Below are 17,969 nucleotides of genomic sequence, written 5' to 3'. Positions count from 1 at the left end.
CCTAATAATTTGCTTTATCCTGTAATATACATATAATAATTTTTAAAATAACAGTATTGATATAATTTCCGACATTAACTATTGAATTAAGTGTAAGACTTCTTGGTAGTTCTTTTTGTCTTTACAGTATATCTCACTAAAGATTAAAAGTAATATTATTTCTAAGTTTACTTGGACTAATTCTTTTCTATTAGAATATGGCATCAACTTAATATCCAGTTAGGTTTATTTAATTAAGTTTTCTTTCAATATTTATAGATTGCTAATTAGAGAGTTTTTTTATTTTTAATTTTTTTAATGTTTATTTATTTGAGAGAGAGAGAGAGAGAGAGACAGCATGAGTGGGAGAGAGGCAGAGTGAGAGGGAGACACAGACTCCAAAGCAGGCTCCAGGCTCTGAGCTGTCAGCACAGAGCCTGATGTGGGGCTCAAACTCACAAACTGCAAGATCACGACCTGAGCTAAAGTCAGATGCTCAACCGACTGAGCCAGCCAGGTACCCCTAGAGTTTTTTAAATTACATAAAAATATTTATAACACCCCACAGTAAAAATTGTGAAACAAGAAGTTTTGCTTCCAGTCTCCTCTTTTCTTTCCTCCCCCTTACTATAATGATTTTTATTAATTTTTGGTCTATCCATTCACCATTGATTCTTTTTGCAAATATGCAAACTTTTAGACAAAACATACTAGATACCATATTCTACACTTATTTTTCCCTAGTATTTTTAAATTTATTTTTAATTTGTTTTTAGTTTTTTAATATGAAATTTATTGTCAAATTGGTTTTCATACAACACCCAGTGCTCATCCATCTTAATTATATATTTAAAAGATCACTGTATTTCAGTGTATATTTTCCATATTCCTTTTTATAGCCCCATCTTGCTTCATTATGTTGATATACCAGTTTATTAATACATTCTCTATTAATGATCATCTGGGTTATTTCCAATCTTTTGCTATTACAAACACTGCCACAACAAATAACCTTTGCATACGTTATTTTATATTTTTGCAAAGCACCCTCTTTTTTAAAAGTAAGGAATAATAAAAACAAGAATTCTTTAGTAAGGAATGCTTGCCAAAATTCCTTCTATTGTATAGTATCAGCAAATGAGACTAGCATTCTAATAATGATGGATCACACAGATAGAGGTCTCTCAAAGACATGTTGTTTACATGGATTGTTCTGTGGCCATAAACAAGGTGCATTACTTAATGAAGGCTAACTGCTGTAATAAACAAACAACAACATTGTGGTAGTGACAACACAATAAAAGTGTTGGTCTGATGCTTCTCCTTGGCAGGTGATTTTTTGTGTGATCAATCTTGAGAATCTAAAATCCTCTCTTTCTTTGGAGTCTCTTGCTTTGTGTACAGTGCTCAAATACGGAAAAAGAGAGCGGAGAAGGCGCACTCACTTTTTAAAAGACATGACGTAGAAATTACACATCCCACTTTCACACACCTTGACAAGTATCCATCACATGGTAACCCCTCCTGGCAAGAGAGCCAGAGTTCTTGTGGAATGCTCAGTAAGAAGAAGTGGGTTTGGTGAAGGATGATCCAGTCTCCACCATTCTGGGCCCTGATTACCTACTTCATATACTTCAGTGGATTTACTCAAATGTATCCAAATCTAAAACCCATATACAGATTATGTCAGTGAAAAGGCACTGTTTCCTTTCAAGATAGCCTTTTGAAGTGTGTGAAGCAAATGGAGCGAGGGAATTTGTGACAGGTGCAGTCTTACAAATGTCTATATTTTTACATGAGCTATCATTCAAGGCAAAATCTCAGTACCCAAGGGTGTCTTCGGGAGATTTTGGCCACCTCCAAAATATGCAGTTTGAATAAAAAGGTAGAAACTGCTTTGTAGAAGCAGTTTTAAATCATGCCCCCCAGTCTTTGAGACCAATCAGATTGCCACGGGCAAGCAACGAAGAGTAGATCCTCAATATCTCAGATCCTGTTCATCTGAAATTTTCAATATGTCATCAGAAATTGAACTATAGTTTGACTTGTCCATAAAGAATGGTCATGAAGCAACTTAATAGAGAACATAAGACCGGGGCGCCTGGGTGGCTCAGTTGGTTAAGCGGCCGACTTCAGCTCAGGTCATGATCTCGCGGTCTGTGAGGGCTGTGAGTTCAAGCCCCGCGTCGGGCTCTGTGCTGACAGCTCAGAGCCTGGAGCCTGTTTCAGATTCTGTGTCTCCCTCTCTCTGACCCTCCCCCGTTCATGCTCTGTCTCTCTCTGTCTCAAAAATAAATAAATGTTATAAAAAAAAAAATAGAGAACATAAGATGTCGACATTTTCAAATATATATTTTAAAAGTTCTTGAGCTTTGAGGGGCGCTTGGGTGGCTCAGTGGGTTGTGTGGGGCTCTGTGCTAACAGCTCAAAGCCTGGAGCCTGTTTCAGATTCTGTGTCTCCCTCTCTCTCTCTGCCCCTCCCCCACTCATGCCCTGTCTCTGTCTCTCTCAAAAATAAATAAACATTAAAAAAAAAAAAAAGTTCTTGAGCTTTGATACATTTACAAATAATGTTATCATAGAAATCTTTTTTTAAAGCAAATCTACTGGTATTTTTCCTTGGCAATATGTTTAGCAGCTACTTGGAGTGTTATATATATATATTCATATGTGAAAGTATTATAAATGTGTTATATATTTATACTTATATGTATCATATAGGTATTTATCTTCAAGATACTGTGTTTATCTTCAAGTGCTCTACAATTCATAATATTCATTAATTTGAACAAACCCTTTTTGTAGATTAAAAGTTTTACATTACAAAATCAGTGATGTGACACAGGGACTTCTACATTATAATAATATATAATAACTCTGACTTGCCAGACTTTTCCCTCTCATGTATTTTGTAAAATTCCTGAATTGTCAGCTTATTTTGGAGAAAAAGTGACTCGTTTCATTTTTGAGAATTAAGATGAGTACACTGTTTTAATTTTAAAACAGGAAATAAAAAATCTAAACAAAGAACCAGCATGTAAATTTCCATATCCTGTGGTGAAATATGACAAATGACCTGGACAGTTCTTGCCTAGAGTTGTTGGATTAATCTATTAATGGAGGAAGAGATCGTCTCAGACTGTTTCCTGCTGAGATTTTGAGCAATAGAGAGAGCTTACTGAAGAAATTAATGACTATTTCATGAAACATCAGGACACTACAAGACAGTGAAAACAGTGTTCAATTAGAAAGAATAACACTGATGTCTTAAAAGTTGTTTAGTTATCGAGTCTACATAGTTCGTTTAAGACAGAGAGATTCAAGGTATGTATGGTCAAAGGCACTAATTACGTTCTCTCCTGAGTTTTTCATTCAGAATCTCCTTAATGCAACTACAATAGCTAACAAGATGATTCTCAGATAGCTGTATGAGTTAGCTTTCCCTAAGTTGTACTGTGCTCATAAACAGTTTCAAACCGCTCCCGCTCTTCCCCAAATACCACACAAAACAAAGCTGGGAAAACCTAAGGGTGTGGAAAAAGCTTCAGCTGTTTCTCTGAGCCATTTCCGTCCAATTGAGAGGACTGTGGGGTCACACTTATCTCTACAAAGTTTTAACAATGGATGTCACAGCACCCCTTTCATATGGTTTTTGCCCTGGGGCTGAGTCTGTGGAGGGGTATGAAGTATAAATTTCATGGTTTTAGACTCCTCTTTTTTTGCACTGTTTCCCTTTCCTCCTCAGGATGAAGAAGGCATCTGGATTCCCTTTCATACTAAGATAGCTATGTGGAATTTCAAACTTAGAGAATTTAGCCAATGGGCTTTTCTTAGTTATCATTGCCTTGTAACATTGGGCATAAGAAATTTACATAGCAACCAGGAGTGTAGATAAAACCAGATTTAGTCTCAGAATCTCTAGCAACATCATCATTTTTGGTAAACAGAAGAGTAAAGATCCAAAACAGATTAATGGTCATTTCCTAGAGCTAGTGAGACACACGTGGAAATGTTTTGGACATCATCTTCTTAGATATTGTCACTATAGGGAATTTTCTAGTTTAGTAAGGAATCCTGCCTGGTGAGACATCACACACACTTAAATTCTTTGGGTCTTTTCCTTAGGTTGCTCATTAGCTCTCAATTGTATTCACTTTTTCCTTGGTGTGGTTATCTGTGGTATTAAATTAATTAAACAAGGAGGCCGTTAGACTGAGGTGGCTCTATAGTCAAGGCAGCCTAAAATCGTAAGCCTGTAAATGCCTCAAGGTTATGAAATAGAGACTTAAGACAACCAATGAGACAACTGAGCTTTAAACTTAGCTAATCAAGTAATTTCCTTTCTTTGCTTCCACCCTGTATCTAAGTCTTTTTCCCCAGCTCCTGTCAATGGAGGACCCCTGACTATTTTCTAGTTTGGAGTTGCTCGATTCCAATCAATTTTTGCTCCAATGAACTCTCAAACTTTTTAATGTGCGTCAGTTTATCTTTTAACAGTTCTGACATCACTACCAAACTTTTGTGTTAGGCATACTCCTTGGGATATATCTTTGAAACTTTTTCCTCTCACAGGCTCCTGCCCTTATTTCCAACATACCTACTTGAAAATTCCTCTTGAATTCTCTTAATGTAAACTTAAATATTTCATGACTTTCCTGACTTATCTCTTCTCCCCTCTGTCCATTCACATCCACCTTCTTGGCCTCCCCATTTATTTTATTTTTAACTTTTGAATTTTTATTTTAGGTAGGCTGCATACCCATCACAGGGCTCGAATCCAAGAGTCCAAGACCAAAAGTCACAGTCTCCACTGACTGACCCAGCCAGGCATCCTTCCCCATTTCTTTAGATGCTACTTTATATCCCAGACCACCAATCTAAAAACCTAGGTATCTTCTTTTAAGTCCTTTCATTTATTCATGTCCACCTCCCACCTTCCTAAATGTCACATCAGTTACTAAATTTTATTGATATTTTCTTCAAGATGTTTTACATCCCTCTCTTGGTTACAGTATGATGCTGGTTTTAGGCTTTATACTTAAGTGACATACGTAATCTTTGCCAGGCGTCTAACAAAATTTTCCCTTTTATGATTTGCTTTATACGTCATGCCAGATTAGTATCATAAAATCGGTGAATGCTGTATTTCCCCTTTTCAGAAGTATTCATTTTTATTTTTTATTTTATTTATTTTGAGAGAGAGAGAGAACGCGAGCATGAGCAGGGGAGGGTCAGAGAGAGGAGAGAAGGGATCTCAAGTAGGTGCCACACTGTCACTGCAGAGCCTGATGAGGGGCTCCACCACATGAATCGTGAGATTGTGACTTGAACCAGAATCAGGAGGACATTTAATTAACTGAGCCACCCAGGCTCTTCCCTTCTCAGAAGTATTAACTGGTCTCTCAGTTCTGCAGGGTAAAGTCTGCTAGCTTTCTCCAAGATTTACGATGTTGACGGATTATAATGGTTAAGATCAGGTTCAGCTGCAAGTGATAGACAATCCAAAGTGGTTCAGACAAAGTAGATGTAAAAGTTCAGAGAGATCCAGGGCAGGTTTGATACTCCATAGTGTCGCTTGGTTTTTCTATCTCATTATTCCTCCATGTGTGACCTATATTCATGGTCCAAAATGGCTTTCCCAACAGTTTTCATTCCAGTCAGCAAGAAGAAGAAAAAGGCTTGTCTTTTTTAAGCAAACTTCCTGGATGTTGTTCCTACTGCTGCTTATACTCTTTAGTGAAAACTCTTTTTATGGCCAAATATACTTATACTCTAATGAGCAAATGTCCCACTAAAAACTGGAAGTTCTATTCCTCAAGAAGATGGGAAAATAGATACAGGGATATGACCAGGAAGCTCCTCCACATCTACCTTCTAACTAACTGCTGCTTCCTTACACGAGCCTGCCGGTCTAGTTAAACTCTCCCCACGTCCATTGAAACAAACTCTTCAAAAACACTCCAGCCCGCAGTTGTCTCTGTCCTTTAAACTAGAGAAACTGTTGATTTGGCAGCCAATCAGGAACTTATTTTGTAACAGCCTTATTAACACAGTCCTAATGATTAGAGCATTGTTTAAATTTTCTACCTTGTCTGATCCTTTCAGCTAGATCGAGGGAAGAACCTAAGCCCTACGTATCCTGTCTCCCAACTGCTATCAATTGGCATGTTGCCTGGCACGTAATACAACTTAATGACTGTGTTCTAGTTTACCTAACAGGCTGGCAGCACCAACCTAGAATATATCACTTCTATTCCTTTATTAGGGAGGGATTTTGCATCCTGTGTTATGATGTGCAGTATTTACAATTTAGCTGAAAGGATAGGTGTTATAAGATACTAATATAGGCAAAATCTTACTTGGGAAAACAAGATCAACACATAGAGTCCCTTCCTCTACCCAATAAATCTTAAAGACCAACAATAGATAATGAAAGGATATGAGAAAAAAAAAAGATCTTCAATATTTTATTTTAAAAAATAAAAAAACAAATTTTCAAACATTCTGAGGACTCTTAGGCATGGAAAACAAATTTAGGGCTGTATTAGAAGATGTATTGGGCCCCATGACCTTTGAATTGTTTTTTCTGAAATGGCAGTGGATTGGGGTAGAGTAGATTCAGATGATATTCTTTGTAACCTATGCTCTGTATTTATGAATTAAGAGTATGAAATCTGTGGTCATGGGAAGTGCGTAACTGGACAACTGGGAATTTAAATCTATGGCCTTCGTTTCATCATTGCTGTAACACATAAGTTTCTCTTAATGTAATCATACTTATACGATGAATTTCGGGAGGATTACAGCCTTTGTTCTACAACAAATACATTCCTTCTTATATTCTTATACTTCATGAAATCCTTTCATAGTTCTTTGAGGTTAGTTTATCTGATGCTATGAATCTTTATTTAATAAGTGAAGAAACTGTGGCTTAGAATTTAACTTACTTCAGGCTGTATAACAAATGAGTGGCTATCCAGACTCAATCTGTTTTTGTTTTTGTTCTCGTTTCATAACTCTAGGTCATTATGCTGTATTATATGACATTGGAACTCAGAGTCATTGAAGGCACATTCTTTTCTGGATGCCCTTGGTAGAGACCCAGGATTCTCATGTGGATTTCCTCAAGAGAAGAATTCTGCCATTATCTATCTAGACTAATATCTTTTGAAATAACTTGCAAGTCTGTTTGTATTTGCTTAAAAATAAGTGTTTACAGGGTGCCTGGGTGGCTCAGTCAATTAAGTGGTTAAGTGTCTGACTTTTGATTTTGGCTTAGCTCATGATCTCACGGTTGGTGAGACTGAGCGGGTGTCGGGCTCAGTGCTAACAGGGAGGAGCCTGCTTGGGATTCTCTCTCTCCCTCTCTGTGCCTTCCCTGCCCACATTCATTCTCTCTCTCAAAATAAATAAACTTAAAAAAAAAATAGGTGTCTGGGGTGCCTGGGTGGCTCAGTCTGTTGGGTGTCCAAGTTTGGCTCAGGTCATGATCTTGCAGTCTGTGAGTCTGAGCCCCACGTCGAGCTCTGTGCTGACAGCTCAGAGCCTGGAACCTGCTTTGGATTCTGTTCAAACTTTCTGCACCTCCCCCACTTGCTCTCTCTCTCTCTTTCTCTCTCTCTCAAAAATAAAATAAACATTTAAAAAAAGAACAAAAAATGGGTTGTTTAAAGCAAGATGTATTTGAGAAATTTAAGATTCCCAAATGTGAGATTCTGAAATTTTCACCATAAAAAGAAAAACAACAACAGTAGTTAACATACATGCTAGTGTTTGACACGAGATAGTAACAGGTCATAGAAAGTTTGGCAGAGTTAGGATAGGGCCATTAAGGAGAGAGTCAATAATATTGGGACCATCTACTTCATGTTAGTTTAGATTTTCATGACAAAAGAGGACTTGAATAGCTAATTAGATATGGCATTGAACAAAAGAATTATATTGCTCTGGCATGTATATTATATATGAGTATTGGTATAAACACAAGTATAGGAGAGATAATCCAAGAATATTAACATATTTGCACCACACATTTTCCAGGGAAGCAAAAAGAGTAGGCAATCACAAAACTGCTGTGAAACTGAGGAAAGTGATATTATACTGTTACCCAGAGGAAGAGGAAAACTATGGAATGTATTAAACTGATTTTGGATTTTAGTTTGGAGGTTGGATGACTTGGTTGTGTCTACTTGGGCAGGCCTCAGGCTTGCTGCTTTCATTTCAAAGGAAGACAATGTACTAGACAGGAAAAAATATCTAGGAATCAAAGGTACTTTATTTCCGCCCTCCCCAGCTTCCAGTGTAGAAGATAATCTCATAGTTATTTTTTAAAATTTATTAGTTTTTTAAAATGTACATCCAAGTTAGTTAACACATAGTGCAATAATGTTTTCAGGAGTAGAATCCAGGGATTCATCTCCTACGTATAAGATAAACTCACAGTTATGATTGAGTGCTTACTGTGTGACAAACACACGTTAGAAGGTACATTGCATACCCTCTCTAATCTTTCAACAACTATGTGAAAGATTTCTTTAAACTGGTTTTTTTTTTTCAAATGTTTATTTTTGAGAGAGAGAGAGAGAGAGAATGAGCGGGGAGGGGCGGAGAGAAAGGGGGACAGGAGATCTGAAGCCAGCTCTGGGCTGACAGCAGAGAGCCCAATATAGGGCTCAAACTCACAAACCGTGGGATCATGACCTGAGCCAAAGTCAGATGCTTAACTGGCTGAGCCACCCAGGCGTCCCAATACTGTACCCTTTCCATAGAAGAACCAGAAGTTCCAAAGAGTAACTAAGATGACACAGTGAGAAAGAAGAGTAGAATTCATTTCTGCCTATTCCTGAGCTCATTCTATTAAACTCTATATGGTGAGGCAACAGTGAATTCCTTTAGTTGAGCCTCATAACAAAGAGAACATATTCTCTAAAATAGAAAATGTACTAATGTTGGTTTGTGAGTTATGTATCAGAAAGGCTCAATGGAGGCTAGGTTAACCATCACATCAGGTTTCATAGTTTTTTATTATCATTATATCAGAGCAGTTGGGGAACTAATTAACTCTTGCTATTGATGACATCATTAACAATTCCTCAGTTCCAAGGGGGAGGAATACCTTAGTATCAAAATTGAGAACCTCTTCTCTAGAATATATCTCTCAGAAATTAGACAAGTCCTCTAATTTGATAAAATCTTTCAAACTGAAACCCAATCTAAAGTACGTAAGAATACAGAGTTCACAATTTCTTCACGTCGGAAATACTGTTAAAGTGTAATAACTGTAAATATGAAAGATTTAGATCACTACGAGTATCTGGAGATGTACACAGGTGTTATTAATCTATTAGTTGGAAGACTAAGTAGCTGGCATTACGATAGTACTGTGTGTACAGGACTATTTTTTAAGCCCACCATTTGCAATTGATTACATGGACCATCTGTAACTGTCTGTGAATCATGTTAGAAGTTACCCCACTGACATTTATCGAACATTTTTCATGTAGCAAAATGTTTTGTATAGAAAAGTTGACACATAATGGCTTTCAGGTTTCACTCAATCAACTTCAGATTCCAGGTTATAGGTACAACCCATTGATGTGTAGTATCCACAAAAATATGGCTTATGATTCGATTAAAGAATACGGCCTCACTCCAAGCCCTCTGTGCGTAGACCAAAAGGTCTTTTGTTGACACCGAGGTGACTTTGCTCCTCCGTTTGTTCCCCTGGAAGTATCTCGTGGGGGGGGGGGGGGAGCTTCAAAAGTGGTGAGGAAAGAAAACGTGGGAGATACAGCTAAAAATGACGTGGGAGTAGCGGGTCGTGATCGGTCGGAGGCAGGGTATTTGCCCAGGGGGAAGAAACGCGAAATGTCTGTTGAGCTTCTGGTTCACTGAGGAGTGGGGGCTACTCTCGCTCGACGCGTACGCGCCACCTGTCAGACCAGAGGAGACGCCGGGGATGGAGAGGGGGGTGGGGAAGAGGGTGCCCCGGGCCCCGGAAAAAGGCGGCCGGCGGGTCTCGTCCTTCGAAGCGCTCCAGTCCGGATGGTAGGGCGGTTAGGGAGGGGGAAAAGAGGGCGAGCTAGACCCGGAGGCCACAACGCGTAACCTGCGAGATCAGGTTGGGAGACTGGGGGCGCTACCCCGCGCCCCTCCCCTGAGCCTCTCAGCTCCTCCTCCCAGACACGTGACCACAGCCGGCGGGGTCTCCTCGCTCCCGCTGGGTAGCTCGCTCTGTTTCTTCCCTCCCGCCGCCTTGCCCTTCTTCTCCTCGGTTCCCATCCCTCCGCCCTCCCCCCACCTCCTTCCCCACGCCCCAATAGCGACTCGAGCTGCGAAGTGCCCGCCCCTCCGCCCTATTCTTCGTTTGTTCATTGGCTGAGGCCTCAAGGACGCGTCCCGAGGGCGGGTGGCAGCCATTGGTGGGATGAGCAATCCGAGTTCCCGGATGAGGGAACATTCTGCAGTATAAAGGGAGCGGGGAAGGCGGGAGACAGCGCAGTTTGAATCGCGGTGCGACGAAGGAGTAGGCGTTGGGATCTCGCTGGCTATCTGACTAGTCTTTTCTCTGCCTTGCTTGTTTGAGCTTCAGCAGAATTCGAAATGGTAAACTTCGCGGAAGCGCTCGCAGACTCCGCGGGTTTTTGCCGATGGGAGAAAAACCCGTTACACACGGGAGATGGGGGTGAAGTGGCGACGGTTGGGAACGCGCGGAGACAGGATTTGGAAGAGCGGGGGGGAGGTGTTTTGTCGGCGGCGAGCGGAGCAGCCTCCGATCTCGCGGCGGGCGGCGACGGTTGGGTGGCGCGCGCAGCGCCGCTGGGGGCCGGCGGGCGGACGGAGGCGCGCGGCCGCGGCGGGCGCGCAGCGGGGGGCGGGCGGGCGGGGTCGCCCTTGCAGCGCGCGGCTGGCCGGAGACCCCGGCTGGGCACGGGGCCGCGCTCGCGCCTGGGCCGCGCCGCGGTGGGGGAGGGGCACGCCGCCCTGGTAATCCTATATTCCCCGTTCCTTCTTCGCTCGCGGGCGTGTGCGCGCCGCAGGCTGGCGGTAAGGCTGGGAAGGACTCCGGAAAGGCCAAGACAAAGGCGGTTTCCCGCTCGCAGAGAGCCGGCTTGCAGGTCAGTGGTGGTTCGTGCAGTCCGGGAGCCGTGGTGTTTTTCTTTACTCCTCTTTTCTTGTTTATCTTCGGTCTAGACGGGCGTTTCGTCTTTGCGTGGGTGATGCGGTGTCGCGACTTGGTTTGCCGATACGATAAATATCGAAGGGGGGGGCGATCACGTGTGTCGATGCTGGGGCGCGTTGCTGCACCAGCGTCCATACCCCTTGCTTTGGCGCGCGTGTAATATTACCATCTTGGACGCTAACATCTTTGTGCATTTATGTTTGTGTGCTTAAAATTAAGTTCCCGGTGGGCCGTATTCATCGACACCTGAAATCTAGGACGACCAGTCATGGACGTGTGGGCGCGACTGCCGCTGTGTACAGCGCAGCCATCCTGGAGTACCTCACCGCAGAGGTAAATGGGTGTACGCTTTATAATCTGGAAAAGGTTTGGGGGGGTTGGGGGTGGCGACGAGAGGGAAGGAGGAAAGTGATGCAAGAAAAACTCCCAGGCTCTAAACGCGGCAAGAAGCTTCTGAGAACGCTAGAGGGGGCTGGTGTTCATTACGAGATCCTACTGAGCTTGGTTGAGTTTGCTGCTCTTGGAAATAAAATTGCGTGCCCCCTTTTCAAGTGTTGCCATTCAGGTAGGTAGTGGAGGAAGGCGACATTTGGTAGATGTATCTCCGTGAAGATTCGATTCTACCCCTTGGGCATTGGTCTTTAAGGAAAGTTGGAAGGAGATTGATTAGAATCTCCCTTGTAGGTACTTGAATTGGCAGGAAATGCATCAAAAGACTTGAAGGTAAAGCGTATTACTCCTCGTCACTTGCAACTTGCTATTCGTGGAGATGAGGAATTGGATTCTCTCATCAAGGCTACAATTGCTGGTGGTGGTATGTAAATACTAAATTTTATTCCTTTGGAGAAAACATTCTTCAGTTCTTAGTAGTAATTTCTAGTCCACAAGTACTATTTTCACTGATCTTCAGTGTGGTTGCATCATGAAATTTGGTTTATGTATATAACTGAATGAGTTTTTACATACTTGAGCTGTACATGTAAAGACACCTTCCAAGTTAAATGTCAGACTGTCTTGTTTTTAAGTATGGTGTGGTTTTTAAAATGTGTATATTAAAAAGTGGAATTAATCCCTGTCCCTTTCCTAGGTGTCATTCCACACATCCACAAATCTCTGATTGGGAAGAAAGGACAACAGAAGACTGTTTAAAGGATGCCTGGATTCCTTATTATCTCAGGACTCTAAATACTCTTAACAGCTGTCCAGTGTTGGTGATTCCAGTGGACTGTATCTCTGTGAAAAACACAATTTTGCCTTTTTGTAATTCTATTTGAGCAAGTTGGAAGTTTAATTAGCTTTCCAACCAACCAAATTTCTGCATTCGAGTCTTAACCATATTTAAGTGTTACTGTGGCTTCAAAGAAGCTATTGATTCTGAAGTAGTGGGTTTTGATTGAGTTGACTGTTTTTAAAAAACTGTTTGGATTTTAATTGTGATGCAGAAGTTATAGTAACAAACATTTGGTTTTGTACAGACATTATTTCCACTCCAGTGGATAAGCTCAATAAAGGTCATATCCCAAACTAGTTGTGTTTTAAATTTGCTTGATTGCAATAGGAATTCCTTTTTTTTCTTTTTTTTTTGAGTAGGTATCTCATACAACAGTAACCTAAGCATATTTCTTTTCTTGAAATTGAACTTGTAGATCAACCAAGTCAGAAGACCCAAGTATAATTTTTTTAATGTTACGTAATGAGCTATTAAAATTTTTTAAAAAGCCAGAAGCTGGAATGGGCCAAGTTGCTGCTGCTTAGGCTAAGCTTGACCGTCCCAGTTCAGATTGGCTGTGCCTGCTTTATGTGATGTCATTTCCCTGGTGGGCTCTTGCTGTGGTGGATATGGGGAAGGAGAGGGCAGGTAAAGGAGGAAGTCCTGCGTTACAGCTACCTCCACAGAGCGAACTTTCAGTTTAGACTTTGAAACGTGTTATGCTACAGTGTTTTGAAGTCTACTTGAATTAAATTTTCAGTAGTTAACCCTTTGGGAGGCCATGCTATTCCCATTCTTAAGAAGTATTTCTTTGTAAGTCCTGAGTTAGGTGTTTATTTGCATGCAAACAATAGCTTGAGTATTATTTTTGGTTGAGTTGAATGGCTCATTTTGATACTTGCTTTGTGAGCAGTCCCTAAATTTTTTTTGTTTTTCTTATTTGGAGGACATTACCAAGCAATAAGTAAGTGGTCCCTTTCCCCCCTTCAAAGAGACCAACATGACATGGTTCAGCATTTCACGAGGGAATGTCCTGAAAATGGGAGAGGGGAGAAAACCCAACAAGTAGTTTATTTCTCTGATGGTAACACATTAAAAAGGTGGCTCCCGCCTTGTTTGGGTCATAAAGGATGAGGATTCGGGCTTTTCACGAGAAAAATTTGCAAAAAGTACAAACAAAGTGTCCACACCTTCTGGATGTACTGAGAGACAATTTAATGGAATATGGGTCAGAAAAATGGTGTGTAGCTGAAATAAAACAACCCGTGGTTAGGACCAAACGAGGCTCTGATGCGCTTCTAAACACCTGTGCCGGAAGCGCTGCATAGGAACTGACAGCGCCGGTACTCACCTGACCGAAACCTCCCAAGGCTTAAGGGGGCCCAGAGGCGAGCCCTACAGTCCCTGGGAATTTTCCTGTAGGGAGCGTCCCCAGACCCTTCCGTCGCCCCGGCCGCCTGGAAGGCGGTTCCTGCCTGCGCCGGCCGCCCTGGGAGGTCAGGGGGCACGGCGCTGCCGAGGCGGGTGGCCGGGGCCCCTACCTCGGCGCAGTCCCCCGGCGGGCCGCGGGGCTGGTATCGCCCGCCTCCCCTCCCAACCCCGAAGTTGGTCGGCTCCGAGCCTGCCGGCGCAGCGCACGGACAGGCGAGTCCGCACCGACGTCCAGGCCCGGGAGCTCGGTCCGGGGGCCCGGAGGGATGCGACTCGCGTTGTAGCGGCCCGCGGGGGGCGGGGAGGCCGCCGTGAGGAGGCGGAGCCGAGAGCCCGCCAGTCCGCCGGGGCCGCCGCCACGGTCCTCTGCTCTCCTCCCCGCTCGCCACCGCACGCCCCCACCCCGGGCCGGCTCGCCTCCATCGCGGCCGCGGCTTCCGTCCTCCGTAGCTGCGCCGCCGGAGGAAACGGAAGAAAGCGCAAGCCATGGAGGGGAACCGGGATGAGGCGGAGAAATGTGTCGAGATCGCCCGGGAGGCCCTGAACGCCGGCAACCGCGAGAAGGCCCAGCGCTTCCTGCAGAAGGCGGAGAAGCTCTACCCACTGCCCTCGGCCCGCGGTGAGGCCCTCGGTGTCCCTTCCCTACCTGCCGGGTCCCCAGGCCGCCGTGTAGCCCGCCCCCGCCCCCACCATCGCCCCTCCGGGAACCGGCGGGGGGCCCCCGGCCTGCCAGATCCCGCCTCAAGGCCCCCGGGGGGAGCATCCCGACACACCCCCGCCCCTGCCCCGACTGTCCCGGGCCGGGCCGGGCCGGGCCGGGCCTGGGATGGGCTCCCGAAGATTCCCTCTGCACCAGCTTGCCTTCGAGATGCCGGCTCTCAGCTGACTGGCGAGTGTTGCCGGTACCCCGGTCCGTTTTGTAAAGACTAGCTTCATTCTCCTAGGAGATTTGTCCATCTTACCTGAGTCGGGCGTTATATATGGATGTTTGGTTGTGTGGCCCCCCTGCCACTGCATCCTCACCCCCAGATAAGGCCTAGGCCCCTAATGAGGTGAGGAATGGGGAACTCTAGTGGCTAACGTACAGGTCTCGGTTCCACCACCTCTGGGGTAGAACACTGTTTCCAAAGCAAACATTTTGAATACCTGAGATGACACTGCTTTTCCCTAGTCGAGAGTTTCTTTAGAAGAGAGGAGCACAAATTTGGCAAGAATGATAGTCAGCAATGTTTTCCTAAATAGTATCTTATTTGGTAACACCATAATTCTCGATAAATGAGGCAAATCACTAAGGAATAGCGTACTGAATTCGCTCTGTTCATGTCCTGCTCTGCAGGCTTTCAAGTAATAACAATAGCCAGCATTTATTGAGCACTTACAAAGTGCCAGGACTTGTGCCTAGTGTTTTATATGAATTGTTTCATTTACTTCTCAATCCTATGTAGAGGTGAAATTCATTTGACCAGGTTTACCCATGTGTAAACAGACTTTTTGATGAATGAATGAATGAATGAATGAATGAATGAAAGTATTTTAACCAAGGTCACAGAGTAATTAGTAGCAAAGTCATAATAGTACTTGAGGTTTCCAGCTGCAAAAATCCTTTAAATATTCTGCTCTATTTTCTTGCCAATAGGATGCTGTTTCACTCGAGGTCCAAGGTATTTCCAGGTTAAAAAATTATTGATAAGTTCGAACTCGAGGCTGTTTTATTGTTTTCTCAATTTTTTTACATTGTTGAAGCCTTTGTATTCTTTGCTTTCCTCATTTTCTTTACATTCCTGTTGAATACTGTACCAGGGAGGACAGGAAAAGGAAGTGAAAGAAAAAGGAATTAATATTTTTTTAAGTGTGGTAAAAATACATAATAAAAGTAAGTACTTAACCATTTTTGAGTATACAGTTCAGTAGTATTAACCATTTTCATACTACTGTGTAACAGATCTCCAGAAGTTTTTCATCTTACAGAATTCTGTGCCAATGAAAACAACTCCCCATTTTCTCTGCCTGCTAGCCCGTCACAACACCGTTCTTTATTTTTAAAACTTGACTACTTTAGATACCTTATATAAGTGAAATCATACAGTATTTGTCTTTTTTGACTGCCTTATTTCCCTTAGCATAATGTCCTTTCAATACATGTTGTAGCATGTGACATGATTTCCTTTTTTAAGGCTGTATAATATTTCATTCACACACACACACACACACACACACACACACACACACACACACACCCACATTTTCATTATCCATTCATCCGCCAATAGACATTTAGGGTGTTTTTATATCTTGGTGTTGTGAATAATGCTGCTGTGAACATATGGGGGGAAGTATCTCTCTTCAAGTTTTTCTTGTTTTCATTTCTTTCAGATATATACCCAGAAATGGGATTGCTTGATCATATTGGTAATTCTGTTTTTAATTTTTGGAAGAATTGCTATACTGTTTTCCGTAGCAGTTGCACCATTTTACATTCCCACCAGCAGTGAGCAAGAGTTCCAGTTTTTCTACATCGTCACCAAAATTTATTTTCTGTTTGTTTTTGATGTTAGCCATCTTAAAAAGTGTGAGGTGATATCTCATTGTGGTTTTGACTTGCATTTCTTTAATGATAGTGATGTTGAGCATGTTTTTATGTTTGTTGGCTTGTTTATATCATCTTGAAATGTCTATTCAAGTCCTTTGCCCGTTTTTTAATTGGGTTATTTGTTTTGTTGTTGAGTTGTAGGAGTTCCATATATATTCTGGATGTTAACCTCTTATCAGATGTATGATTCACACACTGTTTTCTCCCATTCTAGTAGGAAATCTTATTGTGTCCTTTGATGTACAGAAGTTAAGTTTGATGTAGTCTCGTTTGTCTATTTATGCTTTTATCGCCTGTGCTTTTGGTGTCGTATCCAAGAAATCATTTTCCAGGGTTAAAATTTTTGCATACCGTATGGATACATGATTTCATTTTAGTCATTATCTAGTCCTAGAGGGACAGTTTTGACATTAAGCAAGTAACCCTTAAGACAATACCTTGGCATTTGAAAGCCCATCTCCTCCACCTACTAGTTTGTAACGTTAATCTTGGGCAAGTAGGATAACCTCGCTAGCCTTTGGCTTTTTCATCTGCAAAATGGGACAATAATGTACCAATTTCATAGGGCTGTTGTGAGGATTAAAAGAGTTAATACACATGGAAAGCATTTGACAGTTACCTCTCAGGTGGTTCAGTATCATTTCTATTTAACAAATGTGAGGCTCTGAGAAGTTTTAAACTTTTAGCCTGTCATTTTTATATAACCAATTTGAGGTTTTTGTTATTTGTTGAATGCTTCATTGAGCAACTTTATTCTTTGAGTGTTTGTTGTCATTGTTGTTTTAAGTAAGCTCTCTGCCCAACTTGGGACTTGAGCTCACAAGCCTGAGATCAAGAGTTGCATAATCTACCAACTGAGCCAGCCAGGAGCCCCTATCAGATAAGCAATTTGAATCAGTCTGCTAAAGGATACTGTAAGATCTCAAAGCACAACACAATTTTTGCTCTCAAAAACATGAATATAGAAAAAATTAAGAAAAATAACGGTGAAAATTAGTGATACAATGCCTTGTAGAGACAGTATGTGATTACCAAGTAAAGTGATAGGTTACGGTTGTGGTGTAGTCTGAAAACCTTAGTTCAGATGCAGACTTTGCCTCTGACAGTTTTGTAACCTGGGACAAGTTACTTAGCATCTCTAAGCCTTGTTTAGTTATATGTGAAATGAAGATTTCATCACAGGGTCAATGTGAGCATTAGCTGAAATAAAGTTATGCACAAATACTTAGCAAAGTATATTTTACATAAAATGTTCTCAGAAGAGGTTTATTGGAATTTAAGAATTTAGGGGAGGGAAAGGTCTAGAACATTTGTGTAAGTCCTGAGAAAATATTTAATGTAGAAAGAAATTGAAGCTGTCAGTTAAAATGAAATTTTAAAGTGTTATCCCTGAATTTCCCTTTGCTCAACTACCGTGAAACTCTTATAACTCAGAGTTTTGACTACAGGTTTCTCTGGATGTGTTTTCATACTAAGATAGATAAAGGAAAACATTGCATTTTGACTTCTGTTATTCTTATACAGTGAATGGGAAAATGTGAGACTAAATTCTAAGTAAATTCCAGAATTTTTATTCT

At 42.0% G+C, this 17,969-nt stretch overlaps 2 protein-coding genes across 4 annotated transcripts in view; both read left to right on the top strand.

Annotated features, from left to right (window-relative positions):
* The first annotated feature begins 10,426 nt into the window (after positions 1 to 10,426).
* LOC124520857 (histone H2A.Z) lies at positions 10,427 to 12,685 on the top strand. The gene is made up of 5 exons (XM_047091952.1): positions 10,427 to 10,584; positions 11,019 to 11,096; positions 11,381 to 11,494; positions 11,846 to 11,975; positions 12,249 to 12,685. Exons 1-5 carry the CDS (start codon positions 10,582 to 10,584, stop codon positions 12,308 to 12,310), a joined length of 387 nt encoding a protein of 128 aa, XP_046947908.1. The 5' UTR covers positions 10,427 to 10,581; the 3' UTR covers positions 12,311 to 12,685.
* Positions 12,686 to 14,014: 1,329 nt separating this feature from the next.
* DNAJB14 (DnaJ heat shock protein family (Hsp40) member B14) overlaps positions 14,015 to 17,969 on the top strand; it is a 44,644-nt gene continuing 40,689 nt past the window's right edge. For 2 of the 3 annotated variants that reach the window (XM_047090956.1, XM_047090952.1), the window contains exon 1: positions 14,045 to 14,421. In XM_047090956.1, coding sequence (XP_046946912.1) covers positions 14,318 to 14,421 — 104 coding nt within the window. In that variant the 5' untranslated portion in view covers positions 14,045 to 14,317. Of the gene's footprint in view, positions 14,422 to 17,969 lie in introns of all 3 variants that reach the window. The other variant, XM_047090957.1, reaches the window with a different exon arrangement.

The sequence above is a fragment of the Lynx rufus genome, unplaced genomic scaffold, assembly GCF_022079265.1.
Source record: "Lynx rufus isolate CCGP_SWC_20201006 ecotype Redwood Valley unplaced genomic scaffold, mLynRuf1.p SCAF_3, whole genome shotgun sequence".
Taxonomy (NCBI): Eukaryota; Metazoa; Chordata; class Mammalia; order Carnivora; family Felidae; genus Lynx; species Lynx rufus.
The sequence above is the reverse complement of the archived record's forward strand: the minus strand, read 5'-3'. Positions and strand labels throughout refer to the sequence as shown.

Bases quoted from the DNA above. Each gene is read 5' to 3' on its own strand.
- LOC124520857 (XM_047091952.1), top strand. The intron at 11,495-11,845 runs GTAAATGGGTGT...TCTCCCTTGTAG, and splicing joins TGGAGTACCTCACCGCAGAG to GTACTTGAATTGGCAGGAAA. The intron at 11,976-12,248 runs GTATGTAAATAC...TCCCTTTCCTAG, and splicing joins GGCTACAATTGCTGGTGGTG to GTGTCATTCCACACATCCAC.